General features: G+C 46.1%; 1 protein-coding gene across 2 annotated transcripts in view; it reads left to right on the plus strand.

Annotated features, from left to right (window-relative positions):
* The window catches only part of rcn1 (reticulocalbin 1, EF-hand calcium binding domain), a 93,896-nt gene that overhangs the window by 35,335 nt on the left and 39,091 nt on the right, over positions 1-19,470 (plus strand). For both annotated transcript variants that reach the window (XR_011933070.1, XM_072466258.1), the window contains exons 3-4: positions 2,344-2,537; positions 12,746-12,924. Coding sequence is in view for 1 of the 2 variants with exons in the window: in XM_072466258.1 (XP_072322359.1) it covers positions 2,344-2,537; positions 12,746-12,924 (373 nt within the window). In the remaining variant the exon portion in view is untranslated. The remainder of the gene's footprint in view (positions 1-2,343; positions 2,538-12,745; positions 12,925-19,470) is intronic.

Raw genomic sequence — 19,470 nt, forward strand, 5'->3', positions numbered from 1 at the left:
TCTCAGTGCCAGATGTCAGATGACTCAGTGGGTTGTGCACTTGCCATTTGAGTCAGAAGGTTGTGCGCTCAGGTCCTATTCCAGAGATTTGAGCGCAAAATCTGGGCTGATGCTCCAGTGCAGCCTGATGGAGTGCTGCACTGGCAGAGGTGCCATCTTTTGGATGAGATGTTAAACCAGAGTCATGTTTGCTCTCTCAGCTGGACGTGAACAATCGCATGGTATTATTGTGGAGATCATGGGAATTCTCCTCTGTGTTTCAAATAATATTCATCACACAACCAACCCCATTGAAGCTCATTGTCTGGTTATTATCACACAGCTGGTTGTGAGAGTTTACTGTTTTTAAAATTGGAGGTCGCATTTCTTCAATCGCAGCAGTGACTACAGTTTAAAAAGTACTTAACTAGTTATAGCTTTGGGGACATCCTGAGGTTGTTAAAGGAGCTAGACAAAGGAAAGTCTTTTTTTGGTTGTTTCTACAATTCTTGCTTCTGTGCATCCCTGATTTTAAACCCTCCACCATTGACTTCAGCTGCCGAGGCATTAAGTCCTGGAATTCCCTCCCTAAGCATCTCCACCTCTCCATCTCTCACCTTATTTAAGATTGTTCTTAAATCTTACCTCCTTCACCAAAAATCTAGTCACCTGGACTAGTCTCTGTATGTGGCTTGGTGTCAAATCTTGTTTGTGAACATTCCTGTGTAGAATTTGACTACAGGTCGTATAAATGCAGGTTATTGTTGTATCCACAACTTTTTTATTGTCGGCGTTTTCATCTGAAGTGAACAAAATAAATTGAGCAATGTTCTTATCTTCACAATGCCAGATCAATTTTGTTTGCCGTGAGTGGACTCTGATCAAATCAAAACTTGTGTTGGACTAATTTATTTTATCGTTTTCATACTATGTTTCATGATATTTTTCTACTAATACGGAGCTATTGATGGCAGCTTCCACTAAAAGAAAAGCCTGCAACTCCCTAGTTGCTTTAAATACAGCAATACAAAATCAATTCCCAGGATGATCCAGTATCCACGTTGTTATGGGTCAGTGTTTAGAAAACTCCAAAGTCTCTCATGGAGTTCACCTGACCCACAACTGTTTATTAATTTTGGTTATGAGGAGCACAAGGGCCTACTTTTCAAGTGTTATTTTAACAGAGGCCTTCAGCACTTTTAAACAAAACAAAGTTTATTCTACGAATTCAGTTAACATTTTATAAACACACACAGTAAGCATTTTTTATCAACTACAAACATAAATTCCCCACACAGTCTTTAGTACTCTATATTTATATAACCCTTAATAACTTCCCTTTCTGCTGTTTCAACTTGATAACAACATCCAATACCAGACAAACCAAAACAGTAGGTATGAATTCTTTTCAGAAAGCAGTTATCACTTTTAAAGTATCAAGTGATCTAGACACCTTTTAACATGCAGAGAGAGAGAGACTCCAAGATCCTTGTTGTCTGAATACAGCAGCCAAAAGACTAAAACCGAAAGTAAAACTCAGATCCACATAACAGCTTCCAGCTCAAAAACAAAACTAAAAACCAGAGCCACAGCCACACAATGACATCACTGTAGCCATGTGATGAGAGAACACATTTCTGAAAGGGGCATTCCCATAGCAACGTGGCTAAGTATCTGCATCCTGCTGGGATGTCCCCCTTCACACGGGTTTAAAAAAAAAGTCATTTGTGGAATGGAGGCACCACTGACTGGGCCAGCATTTATTGCCCATCCCTAATTGCCCTTGAACTGAGTGGCTTGCGAGGCCATTTCAGAGAGAAGTTTTAGAATCAATTACATTGTTGTGGGTCTGGAGTGACATGTATGCCAGACCAGGTAAGGACACGTCCTTAAAGGACATTAGTGAACCAGTGGGTTTTTATGACAATTAACAAATGGATTCATGGTCATTGTTCGACTTTTAATTCCAGATTTTAAAAATTGAATTCAAATTTCACCATCTGTCATGTGTATTGTCCCTGGTCTCTGGATTACTAGTCCAGTGACAATACCACTATGCCATCACCTCCCCTCAACACAGGCCTTCACACCACAAGTCCCTGAAGACGCAAAGTATATTGACCAAGTTGCCTGATTCCATAATTCAGAGTTATGATAAAGTATTTGTCACGAGTGGAAGTGATTGTTGAAACCACAACATCCTGACTGAGTGTAACATAAACTCATGTTGATCTATGATTCAGTGTAACGAGAGTCTATGCCAGAGGCAGAGTTTCACAATTGATTACTATATTGACATAGATGTTGATTGTCAGTGAATGTGAACTTATTTAACATCGATATGCTCAATGTGTGTCTTTGCAGAAAAATTGTCGAACGGATAGATGATAACCAGGATCAGTATGTGACCACTGAAGAGCTGAAGGCATGGATTATACGGGTGCAGAAACGTTATATTTATGAAAATGTAGCAAAGGTGTGGCGGGACTACGACCTGAACAAAGACAACAAAATTTCTTGGGAAGAATACAAAAAAGCAACATATGGCTACTACCTCGGTATGTCTATTCTGGCCCAATACTCGTGTCTGTTAATCTGATGGGTAAATGTAGTATATATCAAGTTTATAATAATATTTGCATGGTGATTATGGTCCTGGATTTAGCAGTCAAGAGGTCAAGAGTTCAAATCTCACAACAACAAGTCATATTCATCTTGTGTCTTTAAAGTAATAAAATAGTCCAAGGCACTTGACAGGAGCATCATGAAACAAAATTAGGCACTGAGCCTTACAAGGAGATGTTAGGACAGCCAGCCAAATACTTCATAGATCATAGAATTTACAATGCAGAAGGAGGCCATTCAGCCCATCGAGTCTACGCCAGCCCTTGGAAAGAGCACCCTAACTAAGCCCACATCTCCACCCTATCCCCGTAACCCAGTAACTTCACCCAATGTTTTTGGACACTAAGGGCAATTTAACGTTGCCAATCCACCTAACCTGCACATCCTTGGACTGTGGGAGGAAACCGGAGCACCCGGAGGAAACCCACACAAACACGGGGAGAACGTGCAGACTCTGCACAGACAGTGACCCAAGCCGGGAATCGAACCTGGGACCCTGGAGCTGTGACACAACTGTGCTAACCACTGTGCTACCGTGCTGCTCACGGTAGCACTTGGTTCAAGTGGTAGGTTTCAAAGGGAATCTTAAAGAAGAAGAGAGAGGCAGAGAGATAGGGTGGGAATTCCAGACCGTGTGACCCAGGCAGCTGAACCTCAGCCACCAATGATGGAGAGATTAAAACTGCAAATCCTCAAGTGGCTAGAGTTAGATGAGCGCAGATGTTTCTGAGGGTTGTGGGGTTGGAGGATGTCACAGAGAGAGGGAGTGGTGAGGCCATGGAAGGATTTGAAAAGAAGGATGAAAATTTTGAAATTGAGGCATTGCTAAACCTTGAGCAAGTCTAGGACAGTGAGCTGCGGGTGATAGGTGAACAGGACTTGGTGCAAGTTAGAACATTGGCAGCAGAGTTTAGGTGGGAGGCTGGTAGGGAGTGCATTAGAGTAATATAATCTAGAAGTAATAAAGACATGAATAAGTGTTTCAGCACAGCAAGTTGCAACATTTAATTCATCATGGGATCAAACAACAATTTTGAAAGTTTCTGGATTGTTGGATTAATGGAAACCACAGTTGAGTGGGATATAATGGATAGTTGGTACGATGTCCTACACTGTCAGTGATCCAATAATAAATGTAGTGTTCAGGTAAAATTGGATTAGAGGTGGGGGAAGGGAGAGGAGTGTGGCAAATCTAGATAGGCTGTTTCTACTATAATTGGGTGTGCAGAAATTCAGATTTATAGATGTTCTCAACTAATTGGTGCAAGCATCAAGGTTCCTAATACAATATAAACCGAGCCAAAATGTAAAATTATGCAATCAGAGCACATAAAGGGGCCATTCAGCCCATCTGGCATGCGCAGACACTTTGAAACAACTATCTAATCAGTCCCTGCTCTCCTGCTCTTTCCCCATAACTGCAGATTTTTCACTTTTCAACTATTTATCCAATTCTCTTTGGAAGTTACTGTTGAATCTGCTTCCTCTCAGGGATTGAATCACCTCTCAGGGATTGCATTCCAGATCATCATAACTCACTGCAGAAAACAAATTCTCCTCACTCAAATATGTGTTCTCTGGTTATCAACCTTTTTGCCAGTGGAAGCTGTATAAAAATCTCTCTTCATTTTGTACATCCTATCAAATTTCCCCTTAATCTTTTCTGCTCTAAGGAGAGCAAACCCCTCTTCCCCATTCTCTCAACATAACTGAGCGCCTTTGTAATTATTTGTACAAACAATACAATAAACTAATTTGGCACAGATGAAAGTTTTTCCCCTAGTTGGAATTTTGTGTTGGTAGCTAATATCCCTAATGCTGGAAGATGTTTCTGTTCAGATGCTTCACACATACTTGTTTAAGAATCATTTAATGTCTCCATTGTATGCAAGTTTCATATTTTGATTTGGTCCGCCTCAAAGATTTGGATCTGTTTGGCTATGATTTATGTTGGAACTTGACCTGTTTGTGTAGCTATATCTTGAAGTTCATCCACCATCACCCTGAAACACTAAGTGCCACATTCGCCAAATTTGATGAATGGTTTTCCCTCACTAAAGCGGTGGTTCATTTTGAAAGGCGAGCGTACTGTGTGAGCAGTAAGTGTGTGCAAACAACCAGCATATCCCTTGGGAACAAAATCAGCATCAATGGAGACGCCTGTGTGCTGAGGTTCAGAATGTACATGCAGCAGTCACCGAAACAGGAATAAAAATTCCCAAATTTGATTATTAGTGTCAAAGCCGACGATATTTGCAGATGAAAGTCTAATGAGTTCATATGACCATGTTCTGTCCTCTATTTCAAAGATGATATTAGCCACTCGGAAATAAATGAGTTATGCTGTGTTAATATAGAGGGCTGAGGAATTCACTACTTGTTAAACATTCATCCGCTAATGTGATCAGCAGTAATTTCTCGGTCTATAATCAGTAAAAATGTCCACCCGCCTGCCACTTAATTTATTTTTATCAGTTAGAAAGGACACTCTTTCATCAGGAATTTAATAGGACATGGCAACTATCATTTCTGCTTTGAAAAGGATTGCCCATGATTTTCTTTCTCTTATCGCCTTGCAGCTACATATGTCCATGTGAGGGCAATTTTGTCCCCACAGCACTAGCTGGAGTTATGTCATTGAGTGTGCTCCTGGAATCCTACAGCGATTCAGTCCCAGCCTGTTTTACACATGAGAAGAGAGTGCTGCGGAAAAGAACAAAATCTGAGCAGATCCATTTTGTTAAAGGGGCAGCCCGTTGTAGCTTGCCTTGTAACGGATCCATTCCCATGGTCTGTGCATAATTTTGCAGCAAGCTGGTTTAGATTTGAAGTGACAGGACTGATGTAAACTACTTGCCACTCTAAACTCATGCTGGTAACGTCCGATATGCAATGTTTGATTCACAGATCTTCGGGTCACTGTGGTGCATAAAAGAATGCTGCTTTCATTTTGTATCATGAAAGTTCAAATGAATTAGAGCAACTCAGCCCCCACACTCTAAAGCGAAGGTTACCATGACAACTCTCTAGAGAATGAAAATATTAAATGATACAAATGGAAAAAGTAATCCAGCTGATTAGTACTTGTCACACTGACTTAAACATTCGCTCCCTCCACCACCTTTGACCACAGACCAAAGTAAGCTGGGTTCTGCGGTCCCCCAGCTGTGTGTTTCTTGGCAGTGCGTCATTTGCTGGTGGCGGAATTCTCTACTCCCGCCACTCGTCAATGGGAGTTCCCATTGAAACCACCCCACACGGCTGGGAGACCCGCAGGTGGGAGTGCGCTGCCAGCAGGGAACAGGGAATCCCAATGGCTGGAGAATTTCTGCCAGTGTGTACCATCTACAAGATGCGCTGCAGCAACTTGGCAAGGCTCCTTCGTCATCACTTCTAAAATCCCTGACCCCTATCATCTGGAAGAACAGTGTCGGCAGACATTTGGGAACACAGCTCCAGGTTCACCTCCCAAGTCACGCACCATCCTGACTTGTAGATATAACCTTACTCCCTCACTGTTGCCTAGTCAGAATTCAAGAGCCTCTACCTAATGCATCTTCACCAGACAGACTTCTGCAAATCGGGAAGAAGGCCCATCACTGCCTTCTGAGGGCAGTTCTGGATGGGTAATAACTGCCAGCCTTGCCAGCATCTCACATCTTGACAATTTTTCAAAATAGTGCATCTGGAATATTACATCAGCATTAAATAAAGGGGAGAACAATAAAGGAAATACTTTAAAGATGTCTCAGGTGTAGTTGGAGGTTAATCTAAGATAATTGGGTTGATATAAATACTTCATGAGGCTGAATGACCGTTTCTCTTCCTGATCGTTTTTACGTTCTTTAGTACCCATTGGGCGCGATTCTCCGGCCTCGTTATGCTCTTGCAAAACGGGGCGGGTGAATAGCGGGAGAGGCTGAAAACGAGAACCGCACCAAGCGCTAAACAGTTTGCGATGCAACCGGCCTGCACCCGTGAGCAAAATTGGGATATCGCCGTGACGTGGCGAGAAACCAATTATCACCACTTAAGCCATATTTCCATGCAATTAACATGAGCGACCCCATATCCAACGACCTCCCATGATTCAGCCGCTTCACCATCAAGTGGTCACACTGGGCCGATTAGTACTCCTTTTGAAAAACGTGAACCTGGCAGAAGGGCTTCTGCGGGGAGCCAAGGAGGTAAGTAACCATTTTTGCTCACAGGCAAAGAGCCCTGGGGCGCTGGGCTTGCCTCCCCAGTGCTCGGCAGTGGGTAGGGCATCCTTGGGTGGGTTGGGAGGGACACCGTCCATGGGGTGGGCTGCCATGGGAAGGGGGAGGGGGGGAGGTACTGGGTGGGCAACCGTGCAAGGCACCAGCATGCTGTGGATCGTGGTACCCGTTCTGGAGACAACCCTAGCCCCTGCCTGTCTGCCCCACAGACCACCCATAACCCCCACTGACTGCCAAGGCCTCTGGCCATCTGGCTGAACACTATTCTCATAAAGAATTGGCAATCGTGGTTAAGTGAGCACTTCACACAACCCAAATGGATTGCCGTGGGTGGGCAGGCCATGTAACATGTGGGAGTCATTGCCTTGGATCCCAGTCAGACCGCAATGCCTGGACAATGTGCCCCTGAACACTGTGAGAGGCAACACCACACACGCAGCAATCAATATCCAAACACTCAGGGGATAGGACACAGCTCCGGGGACATATCCGGGGCTGGGAGGGGTGGGTGAGTGCTACAGGGAGGGGGTGATGCATGGAGAGGTGGGCCAAGGGTTCGGAGGTCAGTCCGCATTGAGGAAGAAAGCGACAGAGGCGTCATAAGGGTGGCACGGTAGCACAGTGGTTAGGGTCTCAGGTTCGATTCCTGGCATGGGTCACTGTCTGTGTGGAGCCTGCACATTCTCCCTGTGTCTGCGTGGGTTTCCTCTGGGTGCTCTGGGTTTCCTGCCACAAGTCCCGAAAGACATGCTGTAAGGTAATTTGGATATTCTGAATTCTCCCTCTGTGTAGCCGAACAGGCGCTGGAATGTGGCGACTGGGGGCTGTCCACAGTAACTTCATTGCAGTGTAAATGTAAGGCTACTTGTGACAATAAAGATTATTATTATTACTGGTTGTGCTCAAGGATTTTTAATGTGTCACAGGTGTCCCACAATTCCTACTCCCGATGATGCCGCCCCACTCTCCCCGTCAAACCTGAGTCAGAATACAGGATGGAGATTGAGAACCTAGTGGAGTGGTGCAGCGACAACAATCTCTCCCTCAATGCCAGCAACACTAAAGAGCTGGTCATTGACTTCAGAAAGCAAAGTACTGTACACACCCCTGTCAGCATCAACGGGGACGAGGTGGAGATGATTAGCAGTTTCAAATTCCTAGGGGTACACATCTTCAAAAATCTACCCTGGTCCACCCACATTGACGCTACCACCAAGAAAGCACAACAGTGCCTATACTTCCTCAGGAAACTAAGGAAATTCGGCATTTCCATACTAACTCTTACCAACCTTTACTGATGCACAACAGAAAGCATCCTATCTGGCTGCATCACAATCTGGTATGGCAACTGCTCGGCCCAAGACCGCAACAAACTTCAGAGTCGTGAACACAGCCCAGTCCATCACACGAACCTGCCTCCCATCCATTGACTCCATCTACACCTCCTGCTGCCTGGGGAAAGCGGGCAGCATAATCAAAGCCCCCTCCCACCCGGCTTACTCACTCTTCCAACTTCTTCCATCAGGCAGGAGATACAAAAGTCTGAGAACACGCACGAACAGACTCAAAAACAGCTTCTTCACCACTGTTACCAGACTCCTAAACAACCCTCTTATGGGCTGACCTCATTAACACTACACCCTTGTGTGCTTCACCCGATGCCAGTGTTTATGTAGTTACTTTGTGTACCTTGTGTCGTCCAATTATGTATTTTCTTTTATTTCCTTTTTTTTTTCATGTACTTAATGATCTATTGAGCTGCTCGCAGAAAAATACTTTTCACTGTACCTTGGTACACGTGACAATAAACAAAATCCAATCGCACCCACTCCCCCCTCCCCCGGTACCCTCGGTGATCCTCAATGTGCTTAACATTCCTAGGTCTACTGCTACGTCGAGGTGACTCCCCAGGAAGCACATCTGAGGTGGAGGCAGCCAGCTCCTTACCTTGTCCCATGTCTTTTGATGCACCTGGCGGGCGTCATATGGAGGCTCTGGGGCTGGAGGGCCTGGCACACCTGTTGACGGCACATGCACAGCCGTGCCACCCTGTCCTGTGTGCTGGCTGCGAGTTGCGGCCTCTCCAGAAGGGTGGAACTCGGAGGAGCTGATGGCCACTGTCGCCACTCCATGGGACGGATCCGGTTGGCCTCCGGTTCGGTGCCCAAAGGGCCCTGGGATTCACCTCGCGTCAGAGGGGCAGCTGGTTTGAGCCCCGGCTGCCCCTGCATCATCTGGCTCTGCTATCCCTGGCGGCTCCCAATGTCTGCACCATGGTGTCAACGCCCTCGGTGATGCTCCTCAGCGATTGGGCAACGCTCTGCAGCACCTTGGCAATGCCCACCTGCAACTGGGACAACTCCCCAGCGCCTCGGCTATTCCTATCTGAGAGCAGGACATGTCCCGCAGAACCTCATCAAGGTCACTCTGATACTGGGTGTCATCCCCCAGTGAGTTGCACAATCCACTGACGCCCTCAGCCATGGCCTTCACTGACTGTGCCACCCCTTGAACACCTTCACTCATGGTGCCAATGTTGTGCACCAGGCTCACCATGCGGTCGCCACCCTAGCAGTGTTGGCCTCGGTGCCATGCATTGCCGGTGACATCTTCTGGGCCCGTAGCTTCTGGACTCCTCCAATCAGGTATGGACCTGCTGGAGTGTCGCTGACATCTCCCTCTGAATGTCCTGGCTGCACGCTAACATCTCCGTCAACCCCAGGCAAACCTGTACCAGAGGCACAGCATCAGGCTGGGACTTAGCTGGGTCCTGGGATCCAGCAGACTTCCGACTGGTGTCTCGCCTGAGGATTCTCGCCTTGTGGAGCTCATTGGCTCCTCATCTCTGCGGTGTCCGGCAGCCTCTGCGTTGGTGACCACCCTGTTGTCGGACTCCACCGCCACCTCCAGGGCCCACTCCTCGAAGGTGGTGAGGATCCCTATGTCCTGCACACCTCTGCCAGTCTGGGTCCTCTCCCGGGGATTGTGCGGAGCCAATACTGCGGAGACACAGAGAGCGCCTCGTTAGTCACACGCATGGTTGACTGTGGTTGGGGGAGGGTTTGAAGGAAGAGTTGGGGGGTGTTGAAGGGAGGGTTGGGGCTGTTTGGAGGATTGGGGGGTGGTTGCTCGTGTGGGGGCAGAAAGGTCTCGGGGTATGGCGTTAGTGTCAACTGACCCGTGCTGCCTGGTGTAGGTCATCAACATTCTAACGACACTGGAGGCCAGACCTCCTGGTCACACTCCCGAGCTTACGGCCGCCGCCACCTCATCCCAGGTGGCACTGGCTGCCCTGTGGCTCACCCTCCAGGACCCTCACGGAAACAGAACATCCCCCCTGGCTTCCACCGTGTCGAGGAGCCTCCCCAGGTCTCCATCACCGAATTTTGGGGGCGGTCTTCTCGGCGCTATGGCTGCGAGCTATGCGGGGCTGGCTTTGCAAATGCTGTTTAAATGTTGCTTAACCTTGTTACCGAGGGGCTGCCGAGCACGGTCCCAGTGAATCGGCTGGCGAGCCTTCATTTGCAGCGAGTCACCCATGGGCCCTCGTTAAGTGGACCAATTAATGTTGAATAGTGTTGCTGGTCTCACTATGCTGAGCACCGGGACGCTTGCGCCAGTTTCCGCTTGCTACCACACTTAGAAACCTTTCTGGAGAATCGCGCCCATAATGTTTGTCATTTGTTATTCTTACTTTTGAGTTCAATTTGTTTTTTACGGATTTTCTGTGTTCTTTCGGTGTAGGGCTATTTGAAGATATAAACAGTCGTTGGATACAAGGGCTGGAATTTTCTGGTCCTGCCCACCACAGGACCACCAATTCACACCCAAAGTCAACAATCTTTGGTTGGTCCGTCAAAATTTTCCAGTCCCATCTGTGACAAGTTCCGAAGTGGGCGGGACTGGGAAACCCTGGCCAAAATATTGGTTGAGCTCATATTGACCTGATATTATTTAAATCATCTATCGAGTGTTTCCTGGCTTTACTTTTACCATCAATACTTTCACAGCCCATGAGATAACAGTTGATCGCAGTGTACTTTTGAACAAGTGGTATTGTAAGTACAAATTAAGTGGGACATCTTAAATAATTCTAGTGTGGAGAAATCAAATCTGTCACCAGAAAACGGAGTCCAATTTGCAAACAATGGTCCCATTATTCATGCCAGTTAACCCCATTTTATATTTTGACACCTAAATGACTTGCCCATCTCTGGTCTAGAGGTTAGGGTCACAGCAAGTCAATGTTGCTGCTGCCGTTGACCTCAGTTAACCTGAAATTAAGATAGTGATGTCCCAACACTGTGCCTGACAATCCTCAGGGAGCCCTTCTAAGTGAGAATTTTTCTGATACTGAGAAAAGCAATGACCATAACTCTAAATCATTTCTGCCCGATATTCAAATTCTATCACTCCATTCATCCAGCTCTGTTCATTAATAAGGGGCAGAAAGAATCCATTACCCCCAAATGTCAAGATTGAAAATGCTGCATTCTTTTTCCTCTGTAGAGTACCACCTACAATCCCTTGGGTTTATATTAAATAAAAATCAAAAATGCACAAATTTAGGTCATTTGATAAATTAAAACATGTCATAAGGTGTGCTATAACATATTACTGACTAGTTTTAGTACATCTCTTTTTGTCTTAGGCTCCCATTGACCTCAACACTTCTCTCAGTAAAAACCTTCTCTGACCTTCTAGAGGAACTAAAACTATGTACAGATTTCTTGTTTCAATGATTTAATTCAGCTGAAATACAAAAATATACATTGACATTTGGTACACACAATCTGGCTTACAGGTTCAGATAGTGCACGCACAGTGTGACACAGTGCGTCGAGGACCTGTGAATCAAACATTGTATGCCGGACATTTCTAGCTTGAGTTTAGAGCATCAAGTAGTTTAAATCAATCCTGTCACTTTAAATCTAAACCAGCTTGCTGCAAAATTATGCACAGGCAATGGAAATGGATCCGTTACAAAGCAAGCTATGCTGGGCTGCCCCTTTAACAAAATGGATGTGCTCAAATTTTGTTCTTTTCCCCAACACTCTCTTCTCATGCATAAAACAGGCTGGGACTGTATTCACTGAAAGGTAATTTTGACTCTCTGGGATAGTATAAAATGGTTGATTGTGAATTAGCAGCCCATTTTCCATCTCTCTTGAATGTTATTCCTGTTCATTTCAATGGTGAAGACCTATATATTGCTTCTACACGGTGTAATGGGGAGCATCAATCCCCTTCCTGATACATTTTGAGTTCATTGTGTCCATAAGTCTTTCTGATCGCTTTTCTGCATGTCCTTACTTAGAGAAATGTATATCATTTTGGGTCACAGATTTGTTACTCTCTCCAAATTTGGAAGCCACAGCTGCTCATTTCCAGTAACCAAAGAGGTATAATTAGAAATTAGTTTTGTTTTATAGTCTGTGATGTGGACATTGCTGTCACCACAGTTTTCTATGTGATCAGAGCCTTTTGATTAAGCCACACCTATTTAGTTGATGGGCAGCTGTAAAAGATAAATAAAAACTTCATGGCGGTCAATCTCAGCAAGCAAAAGATGGCTTCTGCTTTTCAAAAATTCTTTCCCATTTCAGCAGTTTAAGGTGCCTCGTCAGCCATGACTATGTGCCGCATGATGCATCCTGCACACCCGATCACTTCCAAATGAAGGGATTAACTTCAGAAAGGAACTGCTACAATATGGTTCTAATGCATAGGTGATTCTGCATAAACTTTGTTTAGCACTGAGCCCAAATATAGTTGTGGCAATATATTGGAATTGTCTATGTGCTTGCAACTTTTACTGTCATTGGAAGCTTGTAGCTGTTAAGATTGTGGGATATGTCAAATGCAGTAGGTCTGGATTGTAACAACCATTCACTTAGAACCTGGCCTTTTGTGGACCACAGAGAACCCGGAAGAGTTTCAAGATGCAGCAGATCAGCTCAGCTTTAAGAAGATGCTTCCTCGGGATGAGCGGAGATTCCAAGCTGCAGATCTAGATGGAGACATGGTGGCCACCAGGGAGGAGTTCACAGCCTTTCTTCACCCAGAGGAGTTTGAGCACATGAAGGAAATTGTTGTTTATGTAAGTTGGAAGTCACCTTATTGCTTCTGGGTCTGAGTATAGAATCAGATAATCTTGCAGTACAGAAGGAGGACATTCAAGCCCTCATAACAATAATAATCTTTATTGTCACAAGTAGGCTTACATTAACACTGCAATGAAGCCACTGTGAAAAACTCCTAGTCACCACATTCCGGCACCTTTTCGGGTAGACTGAATGTCCAATTCACCTAACAAGCACGTCTTTCGGGACTTGTGGGAGGAAACCGGAGCACCCGGGGTAACCCACGCAGACACAGGGAGTACGTACAGATTCCACACAGACAGTGACCCAAGCTGGGATTCGAACCTGGGGACCCTGGCGCTGTGAAGCAACAGTGCTAACCACTGTGCTACCGCGCCTCCCACATGCTTGTGCCAGCTCTTTGCCTATTTTACCTCACTCTTTCAAAGTCTCCTTTTCAATAAATATATACATCACCTGCAAAGTCATTCTCAACAACTCAAATCTCAACTCCTTATTTTTTTTTTAGAACACTAAAATAACGTGAAGATTAAATTGCTACAGCTTAGTTTTTGGCCCCACCTCAATGCCAACAATGGATTCAGACTGGGCCATAACTTCTTACTGAGAATAATCTGGTCCTCTTTTCCTCCCCCACATCGCCACTCACTGTTGTTGTTACCACTGGGGCTGAAGGTGGTGGGACTGTTTCAATTGGGCCATTCAGGATGGCACCGAGTTGACTCACTGTCACAGGAAGCCAGACCACAAGTGCCGTTTTCAGGGTACCACTCAGATCAGAAACACACATGTGGTCCAAAAAAACTAAAATATGTTTAAAGTAATTCAACAAAGTCCAAACCAAACCAACAGGGACCTGAAGCACAAAATTGTGATGGCATTGAGCCTGCTTATAAATGAGGCACCTTACGTTGGCTAGTGGTAGCCATTGCTTGTCTCCTATTCTTTCCACCTAAACTTAATTATCATCCTTTCTTTTTTAAAAAAAATATTTTTATTCTCCTTTTTCACATTTTCTTCCAAATTTGCACCCACCAACAATAAACAATAAGCAATAACAAAGATAATGTCAATCCCCATATCAACAACAACAATCCCATCCTCCCACCAACCCCCAAACAACCACCTGCATGTTAACATGAACAAATAACAAACAGGAATCGGGAATCACCCACAGTCACCATTAACACATATAGTCCCCCTCCCCCCTCGCCCAACTAATGTTCGATGTTATCCAATTCTTGAAAGTGCACAATGAATAACGCCCATGAATTGTAGAACCCCTCCATCCTTCCCCTCACTTCAAACTTAACCTTCTCAAGAGTCAAGAATTCCAACAGATCCCCCCGCCACGCCAGGACATAGAACATAGAACATTACAGCGCAGTACAGTCCTTTCGGCCCTCGATGTTGCGCCGACCTGTGAAACCACTCTAAAGCCCATCTATACTATTCTCTTATCGTCCATATGTCTATCCAATGACCATTTGAATGCCCTTAGTGTTGGCGAGTCCACTACTGTTGCAGGCAGGGCATTCCATGCCCTTACTACTCTCTTGAGTAAAGAACCTACATCTGACATCTGTCTTATATCTATCTCCCCTCAATTTAAAGCTATGTCCCCCTCGTACTAGACATCACCATCCGAGGAAAAAGGCTCTCACTGTCCACACTATCCAATCCTCTGATCATCTTGTATGCCTCAATAGGGTGGAGAGGTTGCTCTCCATCCCAACAGGATCCGCCTTCGGACGATCAATGAGGCGAAGGCTAAAACATCTGCCTCCACACCCATTTCCAACCCCGGCTGGTCCAACACCCCGAATATGGCCTCCCGAGGGCCCGGGTCCAGTTTCAGATGCACCACTTTAGAGATTACCCTAAAAACCACCTTCCAGTAATCCTCCAGCTTCGGACAGAACCAAAACATATGAACGTGATTTGCGGACCCCCACCCCCATCCCCGCAATGTTCACACATATCTTCTACCCCTTCAAACAGCCGGCTTATCCTCGCCCTTGTGAGGTGTGCTCTATATACCACCTTAAGCTATATCAACCCTAACCTCACACACGAGGTGGAGGAGTTCACTCTCCGGAGCACCTCACACCAGAACCTCCCCTCCATACCCTCTCCCAACGCTTCCTCCCACTCTGCTTTGATCCCTTCCAGTGGTGCCTTGTCCTTTTCCAAAATAGCCCCGTAAACCGCTGACACTACCCCCTTCTCCAGTCCCCCTGTCGTCAGCACCTCGTCCAGCAATGTGGAGGTCGGCTCCACCAGGAAGCTCTATATCTCCTTCCTGGCAAAATCTCGAACCTGCATGTATCTAAACATTTCCCCTTATTCCAGCCCATACTTCGCTCCCAGCTCCTTCAATCCTGCAAACCGACCCCCAAGAAACAAATCTTTTAGTGTCTTAATCCCCTTCTCCTCCCATTTCCGAAAATTCCCATCCCACTTCCCTGGCTCAAATTTGTGGTTCTCCCGAATCGGCATTTCCCTTGACCCTGCCCCCAACCCGAAGCGTTGGCAAAACTGCCTCCAAATTCTCAATGAAGCTATTATTACCGGATTCCCTGAGTATTTCCCCGGGGCCATTGGGAGCGGCGCTGTTGCTAGCACCTTCAATCCCGACCCCCTACACAAACTCTATCATCCTTTCTTTGACTTAAAAGTTAATTTAGTTGCTGAGACGTTGTTTCCCCTTCTGAGAGAGTTTAGGACCAGAGGTCATAATCTCAGAGTAAGGGGCCGCCCATTTAAAATAGATGTGGCAGAGTTTCTTCTTGCGGAGGGTAGTGAATCAGTGGAATTCTTTACCGCAGAGGACTGGGTTGTTAAGTACGTTCAATGCTGAGATAGACAGATTTTTCATCAGTTATAAGGGAATCAAGAGTTCTAAGGATAAGGCTTGAAAGTGGAGTTGAGGATTGTCATATCAGATCAGTCACAATCTCATTGGATGGCAGAGCAGACTTAATGGGCTACTTCTGCTCCCATATCTTATGGTCTTATTCCCATGCTACTAACCTGGAGTAACTGTCTGTACGTGTCTCATCTTATCACCCACTGGAACCTTTAGCTTAGTTATATGATAAACTTTAGAGTTTTGCCCAGAATTCTTTTGATAACTACATATACACATTCCTTCTCTACGTTATCTCCACCACATGATCCCAGTTACTCAATAGAAAGGCTTTTTATACTGTAGCAGTTCATGGATCTTTCAACATTTACAACACTTTATTTAATATTTAAAGCCAGAGGGTTAATTAGTCCAGAATAGGCTGCTAGGAGCATTAATGGATAACAGGAGTGTAATAATACTCCTTTACAATGGAGAAATAATAGCACCTCATTGTATTGTACTTCCCCGAATGATAAACAAAAGACCCTTTTCTTTTAAAAAAAAAATATATTTATTAAAGTTTTTTAACACAATTTTTCTCCCTTACAAACAATGACCCCCCCCCACCCCCGTAACAAAAAGAAAAAGAAAAATCGCGCAGAGCAAGATATATACATGGCAAAATGATATATTTACACAGCTTTGTACACTGGCCCTCACCCGTACGTGCCAGTTTCCCCAACCCTTCATGTTATCTCTTGCTCATCCGCCCTCCCAGGCAGTCCCCCCCCCCCCCCCCCCCCCTCCCAGGACGTCCCCCCCCCCCCCAAGGTTGCTGCTGCTGCTGACCGACCTTCCTCTCAAAAGACCCTTTTCTTTAACATAACCAATAATCCTCGTCCCAAAAGAAAATCACAGTGTTTCAGAGGTGACTTGTGTGGAGAAAGAATGACTTGTAGTTGGGTTGAATAATTAGCATTGTTACAATTGCCAGAAGAGTTAAACTTCATATCACGGTTTAACACATTTTGATTTGTATTTATGTTGCCAAATATGGACACATTGCAGATCATTGATTTTCATTGTACGTGCATTTATTTGTGTGAGGAGGTCACATGGTGACACAGGCTACAAGCAAACTTTTGTGCATTTGGCTCAGGCAACATGGGCGGGTTTCTCCCAGCCCTGGACCGGGCCGGAGAATCCGCGCGACCGGGCCATGCCACCCCGACGCTGGCACGTGATTCTCCGCAGAGTAGAGAATCAGCGCCATTGGCGCCAGCGTGGTTGGTGCTGTGCCGGTCACGGGCCGTTCTACGCAGCCGGCCTGCCGATTCTCCGGCCCGGATGGGCTGAGCGGCCGTAAGAAAAGAACCGAGTTCCGCCGTCGTCGTTCTAACCTGCTCTGATCCGGCAGGACCTCGGTGTTGATGGGTCGGGTGGCGGCCTGTGGGGGGGGGGGGGGGTCCGACCCCGGGGGGGGCCTCCGATGTGGCCTGGCCCGCGATCGGGGTGCACCAATCGGCGGGCTGGCCTCTCTAGCGGGGGGCCTCCTTTCCTACGAACCGGCCCCTGTAGCCCTGCGCCATGTTGCGTTGGGGCCGGCACATTGAAGGAGGCCACTGCGCATGTGCGCATTGGAGCCGGTGCCACTGCGCATGTGCGCGTTGGAGCCGGCGCCACTGCGCATGTGCGCGTTGGAGCCGGCGCCACTGCGCAGGCGCAGATCCCACGGTGCACAGTTCACGCTGGGTTCAGCAGCTGGAGTGACGCGAACCGCTCCAGCGCCGTGCTGGCCCCCTGTAGGGGCCAAAATGACTCCTGGCAGCGGCCCGGTCACGCCGTCGTAAAACGCGACGGCATTTACGGCGGCGTGGACATTCTGCCGGGGGATGGGAGAATCCCGCACCATGTATTTGCTGTCGATGAAAGTGAAAACACAAAGCCAGACATGGCAAACCAAGGCCTGAAAGGTGAGGTAAGATTCAGTCGGGAACAGTCAAGGTTTTGGGAGTTGGGAAGGAATATACACTGTTCATGTGGTTGAGTAATATCTTGAGAACAGCCAATGCTTTAAGGAGAGTATTGTCTGGTACATAGAGCAGGAAAATAAAGATTTGGGGGTAAATCTTCCGGTCCTGCCCGCCACAGGAATCATTTAAAGGTCTGTTGACGTTGGGTGGGAATTTCTAGTCTCGGTGCGGGGGTGCCCGGAAAGCCTTACCCTTTATATCACCCCAGGATCTCCCAAAGCCATTGAAGCACTTAAAATATATTCTATTGTAATATCGGAACCATGGCAATCAATTGATACATAGCAAGCTCCCACAAACAGGAGTGAGAATGACCAGAACATCTATTTTTAAGCTGTGGGTTGAAAGGAGGAAGGCATAAGTGAAACTGAAAGAATACTTTAAAATTAAAACGTTTTGTGTCACAGTGTGAATAGTAAGATGATATCTTCATTTTCTGAGAGGACAGATGGTTTACTTTGAATTGAGAACTGAATGGCGAAGATTGAATGAAATTTAATACAAATAATCCACGTATAGAATTCTGAATGTATTAAGTGTCTTTCCAACAATTTTATAAAGTTCTTGGCAAGGTACAGAATTTGTGTAAAATTTTGATCCAACCATTAATTCTGCCATTATTCATTTTACTCTTTCTCAAACAGCCACATTCAGCTCTTTCACACGTAACTGTTCAGATTTTGTTAGCTTTTATGATCACTAAAGCAGATGATCTGGTCATTATCACGTTGCTGTTTATGAGAGCGTGCTGTGCACAAATTGGCTGCAGGTCTTCCTACAATATACTCCATTAGCTGTAAAACACTTTGGGATATCCTGAGAACATGCAAAGTGTTGTAGAAATACAACAACATACTTTTGAAAAACTGGTTCATCATCAACAAAAGTATTAGCATGGCTTTTCACTGAGTCGAGTTGACACGGGAGCCCTTTAAAATGGTGGGTGGTCCTGATTCCAGGATTGCCAACCCCATTCCAGGCTGTGCAATTTCTGGAAGTGCCTGTCAGAAGCCTGCACCCAGCATCCCTGACCTGGCCAATTCCATTATGGAGATAGGTATCTAAGCGCGGAGGTACAGCAGGCAGCAAAGACGGCAAATGTTATGTTGGCCTTCATAGCAAGAGGATTTGTGAATATGAATAGGTATGTTTTATTGCAATTGTACCGGGCATTGGTGAGGCCACACCTGGAGTATTGTGTGCAGTTTTGGTGTCCTTAAACGAGAGGAAGGATGTTCTTGCTATGGAGAGAGTGCGGCGAAGGTTTACCAGGCTGATTCCTGGGATGGCAGGACTGTCTTTTGAGGAGAGATTAAGTCGGTTAGGATTGGATTCATTGGAGTTTAGAAGAGTGAGAGGGGATCTCATTGAAAGTTATATAATACTAACAGGATTAGACAGGGTAGATTCAGAAATAGTGGGCGGGATTCTCTCGTTCTCCACCCGCGTGTTTCTCAGCTGTGCGCCGTTCGCTGGCGGCGGGATTCTATCTTCCTGTCGCGTGTGAATGGGATTTCCCCATTGTAACCACCCCACGCCACCGCAAAACCCGCTGGTGGGGTGCGCTCCCGGTGGGGAAAGTGAATTGCAACGACTGGAGAATTCCGGCCAATGTTCCCGATGGTGGGGGAGTCCAGAATTAGGAAACATAGTTTGAG

This window comes from Scyliorhinus torazame, chromosome 10 (genome assembly GCF_047496885.1).
Source record: "Scyliorhinus torazame isolate Kashiwa2021f chromosome 10, sScyTor2.1, whole genome shotgun sequence".
NCBI classification, from domain to species: domain Eukaryota; kingdom Metazoa; phylum Chordata; class Chondrichthyes; order Carcharhiniformes; family Scyliorhinidae; genus Scyliorhinus; species Scyliorhinus torazame.